The sequence below is a fragment of the Coregonus lavaretus genome (genome assembly GCF_964263955.1).
Source record: "Coregonus lavaretus genome assembly, chromosome: 8".
Lineage (NCBI taxonomy): Eukaryota > Metazoa > Chordata > Actinopteri > Salmoniformes > Salmonidae > Coregonus > Coregonus lavaretus.
In genome coordinates this window covers 24,300,976-24,311,229 of record NC_139995.1, presented here as the reverse complement: position 1 = coordinate 24,311,229, position 10,254 = coordinate 24,300,976, and the positions used below count along the sequence as shown (strand labels likewise).

Genomic DNA, 10,254 nt, shown 5'->3' with positions numbered 1-10,254 from the left:
ATATGAAAAATTGTACATTACAGTAAATGGGGACATTACGTGAAAAACAGCACATCCTGATGTCCACAACGGAGGACATTTATTAACAAGCTCTTATTTAATGTGAACAAATTATATGTACCCATTAGAAACAATTTGAATAGCAAACTCACAAAAACGCTAATTACACACACTTACTATAAAATGTGCTAATTGTGATGGTAGCCATTTGAAGAACCAGGAAATAAAAAATCTAGTCACACCCCCCACACGTGATATCATTGAAGAGCCCAGAATGTCCTCTCAAAGGTACAACAGGACCTAACACCGTGGCATCTATGGCCTTTAGAGATACGGACCAAAAACAAATGTCCATTAGAGAAGACAAAAATGAATAGTTGGGTCTCAGGAATATAAAGAATTCTTTGTCTTTTTGTACAAAAACTATTCTCTGATGGGGTTGGAGGGAAACATGGCTGTAATTTAACAACAGGAAGCTCGGGGGGGGGGGGGGAATAAGGAAATGGTCACAATCTGACACAAAAATACTTTTTAGTGTATGGTCAAATACCTGTTCTCATCTCAAGCATACCATGAACACAGTCTGTTACACAGCAATTATACCAAAAATATGATGAATAAGCCTGTTGCATTCATTCCTCTGATCAGCTGTATAAGTGTGCAGTGACTGTTTCTGTGACAGCAAAACCCTTAAAACAATTTACAAATATCATGTTATTAAACAACTGACATGAAAATTAAAAACTGCATTAACAGGTTTTACAGGCAGAAAAGGAAGAAAGTATTTTCCTGATAAACCAGTGCTAAAAATATTTACCGAAATCAAATTCAATCCCCTCTTTATGCTGCGATACGGCTACCTTCTCTCCGGGCCTAGTCTTTCAGCAGCCCCAGCTTCCTAAGAGCCTCTCGTCTGTCTTCTCCCATGCTTGGTACCATCACCACACTGAAGCCCGGGCAGTGCGGAGTCTTGTGGGGGGACACTGGCTGGGCAGCAAGGGTTGTTTTCACCTGCTCTGGGGCTTTGATGGGAGCAGGTGGAGTGCAACGTCCATCCTGGGGAGGTTTCCTGTGGTCGTCCACGTAGCTCCCAAGCCCCACCCCAGAGCGCTCTAGGGTGGCAGCTTTGACCCCACTAGGTTGGGCCAGGTGTGAGAGCGGTATGGGGGGCTGCTCCTCACTCCTAGAGCGATGGAGGAAGCTGCTGCTTTGTACTGGCCTGCTGTTAGGTTCTCTGGGTCCTTGGGAGGAGGTTGAGGGCTGGCTTCTTGTTGAGTTACTGTGGGGTGAAGCTTTAACTCCCACACTGGCTGAAGTTAGGTCCCAGGTGGAGTGCGATTTGGAGGAGCACAGTGGCGTAACAGACTTAGGTTGGGACTCATTAATGTCTCTCAGGAGCCCCAGCTTCTGCAAGGCCTCCTTTCTCACCTTCTGGGGGTCTGACAAATGCCTGTCTGTGGGTGATGAGCTCAAGGAAGGGGCACTGCAGTCTGTGGTGGGGTTGGCTGTACCCTTTCGGGTATTCAGGGCAATGTGGGAGGGTATTTTGGGGGGTTTTGGGAACACGACTGGAGGACTGTCCTTGTGCTTGCTGGGCTCCTGGGGGAGTGTGCCCTGGGCTGGGCTGACTGAGGGGTCTCTGGGTGTGCTCCCATGGTGCAGGTGAATGGGAACGGCTGATGAAGAGGGCTGCTTGTTCCAGTCTCTGGTCTCAGCTGTGGCACATTGAGGGGTTCTCTTCATGGCGGCACTCTTCCTCAGCTGCACTAGGGCCTCATAGGACAGAGGGCCCCTGGGTGAATGGGGTGGTCTCTGACCAGGGTAGTCTTTGGGCTTTGATGGAGGGGGAATCACCACAACATTGACCTCAGGGGGTACACAAGGGTGGTGGCCCTGAGATGGCATGTTGTCCAAGGCAGTGACCTGGGGCTTTGGGTGAGAGTTCTCCTTATTTGGGGGTATGCCTGGCCTGGCCTTGGACAGGATGAACGGAGTAGGAACCAGGTAACCGTGCTCATCACTGGGATATTTTGATACATCTAAAAGACAAAACAAAATTCTCATTAGATGTTTTTTTCCCCCTGCTGAAATGGATGAATGTACTGCAGTAGCGGTGTGTGGGTAAAATCACTAGGGAAGCCAGGAAAAAAAAGGCATATTGTGATAATTGCGTTGTTTGCTCTATAACCTGTTAGTTCATATGCCTTGCGACCGTGATACACTACATGACCAAAAGTATGTGGACACCTGTTCGTCGAACTACTCATTACAAAATCATGGGCATTAATATGGAGTTGGTCCCCCCTTTGCTGCTATAACAGCCTCCACTATTCTGGGAAGGCTTTCCACTAGATGTTGAAACATTGCTGCTGGGACTTGCTTCCATTCAGCTACAAGAGCATTAGTGAGGACGGTCACTGATGTTCGGCGATTAGGCCTTGCTCGCAGTCTGCGGTCCAATTCATCCCAAAGGTGTTCAATGGGGTTGAGGTCAGGGCTCTGTGCAGGCCAGTCAAGGTCTTCCACACCGATCTCGACAAACCATTTCTGTATGGACCTCGCTTTGTGCACGGGGGCATTGTCATGCTGAAACAGGAAAGGACCTTCCCCAAACTGTTGCCACAAAGTTGGAAGCACAGAATCATCTAGAATGTCATTGTATGCTGTAGCGTTAATATTTCCCTTCACTTGAACTAAGGGGCCTAGCCCAAATCATGAAAAACAGCCCCAGACCAGTATTCCTCCTCCAAACTTTTCAGTTGGCCCTATGCATTGGGGCAGGTAGCGTTCTCCTGGCATCCGCCAAAGCCAGATACGTCCGTCGGACTGCCAGATGGTTAAGCGTGATTCATCACTCCAGAAAACGCGTTTCCACTGCTCCAGAGTCCAATGGCGGCGAGCTTTACGCCACTAGCTGACGCTTGGCATTGCACATGGTGATCTTAGGCTTGTGTGCGGCTGCTCGTCCATGGAAACCCATTTCATGAAGCTCCCGACGAACAGTTCTTGTGCTGACATTGCTTCCAGAGGCAGTTTGGAACTCGGTAGTGAATGTTGCAACTGAGGACAGACAATTTCCACTTCACAATAACAGCACTTACAGTTGACCGGGGCAGCTCTAGCAGGGCAGATATTTGACGAACTGACTTGTTGGAAAGGTGGTATCCTATGACGGTGCCACGTTGAAAATCACTGAGCTCTTCAGCAAAGCCATTCTACTGCCAATGTTTGTCTATGGATATTGCATGGGGTGCACTCAACTTTATACACCTGTCAGCAACAGGTGTGGCTGAAATAGCCGAATCCACTCATTTGAAGGGGTGTCCACATACTTTTGTATATATAGTATACATTCAGCCTCTTGCGAATTGAAGGAAAATTATCAAACACAGAGAGATAAAATACAAATAATGTATGTTTTTTTCTTTTTTCTTGGTCAATGTTTTGGGGAAGCCTGGCTTCCCTTGGCATCCATGAATACACACCACTGAAGTACGGTATGTTGATATTCAAGAGGATCTATTTCCCTACTGGGCAGGTCACTCACTGTTGAGCTTGTTTTGGCCAATGGAGGCAGAGAGGTGGGCCATCTTGGTGGCCACGTTGCTGGGGGTGGGCAGGCAGTCAGGATCATCATTGGACAGTCCACTGTCCTCCTCAGTCTCTAGGGACTCTATGGTCTCCTCCAAGAACATGAGACATGCCCTCTCCTCAGCAGACAGGTGCTCGAGGCTATCGTCACTCTGCAAGTCACACCAATTTAAAAGACATACAAATGGTATCCATGAGTTCATCTGACACAGTGAGTAGAAAAAGGGGCTTCATGCCAAAATGTCAAACTATCCCCCACAACTCCCTAAAGCTATTGTCAATTCAGTTAATTCTGAGCTGTTCATTCTATGTGAGATGCAGTCATTTGTCACAAAATGTATTTCTTGTTAGGATAGCTATGCGGGTTCAGGAATACAACTTAAGAAATGTGAGGATGACCAAATGTACTTACAAATCCAGAGTTTATACTGGCAACACTGTCACAGCTGCCTGCACTGTCCATGCCAGTGATCGTCTCTATGGCGATGCCACCGGGCCATGTGTCACTCTTTGGCATTGTAAAGATGAAGGTTTGAAAGTCCAGAGAGTCCAAGGTAGTAATAGAAGTTAGAGAACCTTTCTTTCCCTGTCAAAAATAAATACAAAACAACTTGATGCATGAATAAAATCATTAACTAAACTTGGGAATTTTGAATATACCACTCATTACTACTTTTTATCCAATTGTCCACAAATAAAACTAATCAAATATAATCCATTTCACAAAATCTATTTTCTTCCTATCAAACTCTCTCGCTCATACACACACTTTTCTAAACCTTTTTAGATCACAGTCAGATCTCCTTTTATAACCTCTGAGTGATACACACTGACCTGATGAATGGGTAGCAGAGCTAGTGGAGAATAACAGGGTACCCCCCCCCCCTTTACTACCACTGTCTTTTGTCTAAACTAACACCTGACTTATTTCACCTGCTAGCACTGACTTGTTTAAAGAAATGTACTTATTGTGATCGAGATGTAGTTAGTTGTCCCTGATTGCACTGACTTTGCTCACAGCTGCTTGTTTGAAGAAGTGTACTTACTGTGATCAAGATGTGGTTGTCCCACTGGCTATCCTAAGTTGAATGCACCAATTTGTAAGTCGCTCTGGATAAGAGCATCTGCTAAATGACTTAAATATAATGGCTAAGTCTTTTTCTGTGAGATATCTTAGCTAACTACTCTCCTGGCCACACGTGACTCAGATTACAGCACGCTACTCTAATCTTCTTCAGCAGGATCAAGTTCAGCGAGAATGAAAGACAATACAAATGATATCCCTCCTTAACGCTGCATCCTACTTAACCATATACCTGTTGGTATAGATAGAGAAGCCTCGCCTGTATGTTAAATGGTGCCTTTGAAAAATGTAGAATGTAGGTAATGAAGGATCTATTGTTGAACATCCCCCTTCACACCTTTTCCATATTATGTGTGAATGCACAACTAACAAACGTGAGATAAAAAACCTCAAATTATATTGAAGTAGCTCTTGTGGTGTTGTGACTGAGACCATAATAAAGTACTACCTGATTTAGAAGAAATGCTTCTCTACTCTGGTTTCAACACCTGAGTGTGGCTACTAAGTAGGTCAGTAGAGACACAATAGCAGTCCTGTTCTGTTCACTGCTGAAGCTTTGTCATGTTACAGTGCTCCATCCTGACCAGGCCATTTCCCTGTGGAAATTAAATCCCCTATCCACAGGCATTTATGTAAAGTCTACATCCAACCTGCAATCTTCAGCTCTTGAGCTCTGAATTTGAATGTGAAGTTTGTGATAATGTTTGTTGTCTTTCAACCTGGCACAATCTGGACTGATCTCATGCAAATAGCAGGGCAGTAGCAGCTCATTCAGACAATGGATAGTACACGACCTCATCTATTCTGGTTCAAAAGAAAAAAGTGTGCCAAAGGGGATTAACAATACAGTCGATATCAGATAGAAAAGTAATAAAATACCTTATCTGTGGTTATCAGTCTTCTACTGTATAGCATATTCCAATGTATGTTTCACTAGATGTGAGATATGCACAATATCGAGAGCTTGGGACTTAAGGTTCTATCTGCATTTTTGTCCCTAATTTAAAATGTTTTCTACCTACAGTACCAGTCAAAAGTTTGGACACACCTACTCATTCCAGGGTTTCTTTATTTTTACTATTTTCTACATTGTAGAATAACGGTGAAGACATCAAAACACAAAAGACATGAAATAACACATATGGAATCATTAAGTAACCAAAAATGTGTTAAACAAATCAAAATACATGTTATATTTGAGATGTAATGTCTTCACTATTATTCTACAATGTAAAGAATAGTAAGAAAAAAAAACTGAATGAGTAGGTGTCCAAACTGTTGACTGGTAGTGTATATAATACTCTAAATACCCCAATTCATGTTAAATTCAAAATAATACAATATAAAAATTGCTGACATCTTTCAAACCAATGAGGATACAGAACTTTTTACATTTTAGTCATTTCAAATCAAATTTTATTTGCCACATGTGCCAAATACAACAGGTGTAGACATTACAGTGAAATGCTTACTTACAAGTCTTTAACCAACAACCCAGTTAAAACAATTTTAAAAAAGATAGATAAGTAAAAAATAGCAAACAATTCAAGAGCAGCAGTAAATTAAGATAACAGTAGGGAGGCTATATACAGGAGGTACCGGTACAGAGTCAATGTGCGGGGGCACCGGTTAGTCAAGGTAATATGTACATGTGGGTAGAGTTAAAGTGACTATGCATAAATAATAAACAGAGTAGCAGCAGCGTAAAAGAGGGGGATGGGGTGGGGGTGCAGTGCAAATAGTCCAGGTAGCCATGATTAGCTGTTCAGGAGTCTTATGGCTTGGGGGTAGAAGCTGTTAAGAAGCATTTTGGACCTAGACTTGGCGCTCCGGTACCGCTTGCCGTGCGGTAGCAGAGAGAACAGCCTATGACTAGGGTGGCTGGAGTCTTTGATAATTTCTAGGGCCTTCCTCTGACACCGCCTGGTATAGAGGTCCTGGATGGCAGGAAGCTTGGTCCCAGTGATGTACTGGGCCGTTCGCACTACCCTCTGTAGTGCCTTGCGGTCGGAGGCCGAGCAGTTGCCATACCAGGCGGTGATGCAACCAGTCAGGATGCTCTCGATGGTGTAGCTGTAGAACCATTTAGTAGACGCTCTTATCCAGAGTGACATACAGGAGCAATTAGGGTTAAGTGCCTTGCTCAAGGGCACAGACATATTTTTTGCACCTACTCAGCTAGTGGATTCGAACCAGCAACCTTTTGGTTTCTGGCCCAATGCTCTTAACTGCTAGGCTACTTTGCCAGAAAAAATATTATTGTCACATACACCGAATAGGTCCACTGAAATGTTGTTTTACAGGGTCAGCCATAGTAGTACGGCACCCCTGGAGCAAATTAGGGTTAAGTGCCTTGCTCAAGGGCACATCGATAGATTTTTTACCTTGTCAACTCAGGTATTTGAACCCCAACGCTCTAACCTCTAGGCTATCTGCCACCACTTTAAAGTCAATTATCTCAGAATAAACTTTTTGCAGGTAGAACCTTATAGTCCCAAGCTCTCGCTATATTAAATGAATAACCTCCATTTTGTTTTGTAATATGTATTTCACAGATGTTTAACCAAGAGACACAAAATACTTTAACCCTCATGCCCCTATCATGCCAATGTGTGTGATCAGCCTGCTCTATGGCTGAAAGCAAAGTCTTGGAAAATATTGCTCGAGGTTTCACAAGAAGAGAAAATAAATACATGCAGGTTATCACCACACAGTATAATCAGTTGTTGTACAGTGTGTACAGAGCTTTAATAGCTATTATGCAGGTGGAGTAAAAACCTGCTGACATTTCCTCAGAATGACAGACCACAGACCATCTAGTTAATCATTACTTCAGCTCGCCACTTCTGACAGAACTACATATACTTATTAGCCAGAACAATATTCAACTCCACTGCTCAAAGGGCTTACTCAATTGGCTCAGCTCTCTGAAGCCGTTTGGCCATATTGAATCCAACCAATATGTGACTTTGATGGTGAGTCACCTGACACAAAATGAAAAACAAATGTGTCATTCCCCATCCATTTTGGACAAACTGTACTGTAAAAATGGTTGCAGGAATTTTCAGACACACACATGTGCTGGGGAAATAAAATAACATGGGCAATAACACTTCATTGTCATAAGGCAGGTTAAGATTTGCTAGCTGATATTCAACACCAGGGTCAAAGTATTTTTCTGATCTTGCCACTCCCATAGGACTATTTCAGCTACGTTTTAACAAAGGCAATTGTATTGAAGATATGGCTCATATGAGTAAATGCTGGTATTGTGTCTTATTAACAGTAGCCATTCAATCTAGGAAAAATACAGTAGCCATGCAAATAGTTTACAGCAAAATATGAAGGCTATACATTTGTTTTAATTTCAATAATCATTCAGTTTAATATCAAATCAAATATACAAGTAATGTATTCTCTATTATATTATAATTTCGCTTACCTGTAATTTCACAGAATGTGTGCTAGTAACACCGCATTCCGTTAATCGCGCAGGTCTTGTCTGTCTGACCTGTTGCCTGTACCGTCGGCGTTTCTGTTCAGAACCTTGCTACTACAGGTGATAATAGACCATGTGCCACACATTATTAACCAATCCGAGCAGGGTACACCTAGACGTTGAGGCTTCGTTCAAGCTGCACATCAATGGCTGCGTTTAGACAGGCAGGCCAATTCTGATATTTGTTTCACTAATTGGTATTTTGACCAATCAGATCAACTCTGAGAAAGATCTGATGTGATTGGTCAAAAGACCAATTAGTGTAAAAAAATATCAGAATTGTGCTGCCTGTCTAAATGCAGCCAGTGTAGCTGTAGGTCTACCAAAGATGGTGGATAAATGAAGATAGTTCACTCAGACCGTTTACCATTGAAAACAATGGTCAGTTCTGGTCTACTTAACTGGGTGTGTCTCCCATAGACGCAGCTGAGTCTGGTCTACTTAGTTCAATGGCCGTATTCAAGAGGATCAAAACCGTAATGTATTATGGGTAAATTGTAAATGACTGACTGATCTACAAATAATAACGAGCAATTATTGATGATGGAAGCTGATTTGTAGATCAGTCAGTAGGCAGTCGCCTGCAATGTCGAACAAGCCAGTTGTATTTCATTGGACAGCGAGTGGTGTGCCTTACTTCCTATTCTGTCACTGGGTCTACTACATGTTTTAGGGCTGCTAACCTTGATCCTGGAAGCAGTAAGCAATTTTGTTACAGTATTTACAATAATGCCTACAACTAGTGTCTTTTATTCACATAATACCTGTTTGAGAATGGCTCTGAGTGTAGAGGTGTGTCACTGTTGTCATGCAAAGGTTTACAATCCTATTATTGGAGGTTGAAGGTTCTTTAAAGTAACATGTCTAATCCAGCAAATTGGCAATGATTCAATTGATTTAATCCTGTTCGCAGGATTGGGATTCATTATAGCTGCCTTTGGTCACTGAACCCTGGTCCCATGTTTCATGAGCTGAAATAAAAGATCCCAGAAATGTTCCATGCGCACAAAAAGCTTATTTCTCTCAAATGTTATGCACACATTTGTTTACATCCCTGTTAGTGAGCATTTCTCCTTTGCCAAGATAATCCATCCACTTGACAGGTGTGGCATATCAAGAAACTGATTAAACAGCATGATCATTACACAGGTGTACCTTGTGCTGGGGACAATAAAAAGCCACTCTAAAATTTGCAGTTTTGTCACACAACACAATGCGACAGATGTCTCAAGTTTTGAGGGAGCGTGCAATTGGAATGCTGACTGCAGGAATGTCCACCAGAGCTGTTGCAAGATAATTTAATGTTCATTTCCCTACCATAAAGCGCCTCCAACATCGTTTTAGAGAATTTGGCAGTACGTCCAACCGGCCTCACAACCAGCCCAGGACCTCCACATCCGGCTTCTTCACCTGTGGGATCGTCTGAGACCAGCCACCCGTACAACTGAGGAGTATTTATGTCTGTAATAAAGCCCTTTTGTGGGGAAAAACTCATTCTAATTGGCTGGGCCTGGCTCCCAAGTGGGTGGGGCTATGCCCTCCCAGGCCCACCCATGGCTGCGCCTCTGCCCTCCCAGGCCTACCCATGGCTGCGCCTCTGCCCAGTCATGTGAAATCCATAGATTAGGGCCTAATGAATTTATTTCAATTGACTGATTTCCTTATATGAACTATAACTCAGTAAAATCATTGAAATTGTTGCATGTTGCATTTATATTTTTGTTCAGTATAATTATAAAGTTAGTCTACTAACTAAATTGAGCAAGATGTAGGGCTCTATTCAATCCGCATTGCAGAAATTCAGCTTTACAGGGTAAATGAAATTTAAAGGCAATGTTCCAGCTTTAGCGGAGACTGTATTCACGGTAAACACTGCATGTCGGCTCAATCTAAAATGACCTTTACATTTCTATCGCAGAATCTGTAACGCTTCAATTTTACAGATTGAATAGAGCCCTAAATTGTGCAATATTTAAATAAAAGTATACTGCAATAGCATTGCCATTTTTGTACCCTAGGCAGCCGCTAGTGGACGTTAGATCTCCACTATCTAACACCCACTAGCGGCTGCCTAGGCTAG

At 42.9% G+C, this 10,254-nt stretch overlaps 1 protein-coding gene across 1 annotated transcript; it reads right to left on the bottom strand.

The window, feature by feature from the left end:
- Positions 1-481: 481 nt before the first annotated feature.
- On the bottom strand, positions 482-8,198 carry LOC311133114 (specifically androgen-regulated gene protein-like). Its single transcript, XM_084166549.1, has 4 exons — positions 8,118-8,198; positions 4,004-4,177; positions 3,548-3,743; positions 482-2,039 (listed from the first exon to the last, which is right to left on the bottom strand). The coding sequence occupies exons 2-4, from the start codon at positions 4,106-4,108 to the stop codon at positions 874-876; spliced, it is 1,467 nt and encodes a 488-aa protein (XP_084022675.1). The 5' UTR covers positions 4,109-4,177; positions 8,118-8,198; the 3' UTR covers positions 482-873.
- Between the last annotated feature and the right edge of the window lie 2,056 nt (positions 8,199-10,254).

What these genes read in the sequence shown, in the direction of transcription:
- LOC311133114 (XM_084166549.1), bottom strand. Translation starts at nt 4,108, where the DNA reads ATGCCAAAGAGTGACACATGGCCCGGTGGCATCGCCATAGAGACGATC. An exon ending in CCAGTATAAACTCTGGATTT is followed by an intron (nt 3,744 to 4,003) that starts GTAAGTACATTT and finishes TGTGACTTGCAG; the next exon opens with AGTGACGATAGCCTCGAGCA. An exon ending in TGGCCAAAACAAGCTCAACA is followed by an intron (nt 2,040 to 3,547) that starts GTGAGTGACCTG and finishes TTTGTCTTTTAG; the next exon opens with ATGTATCAAAATATCCCAGT.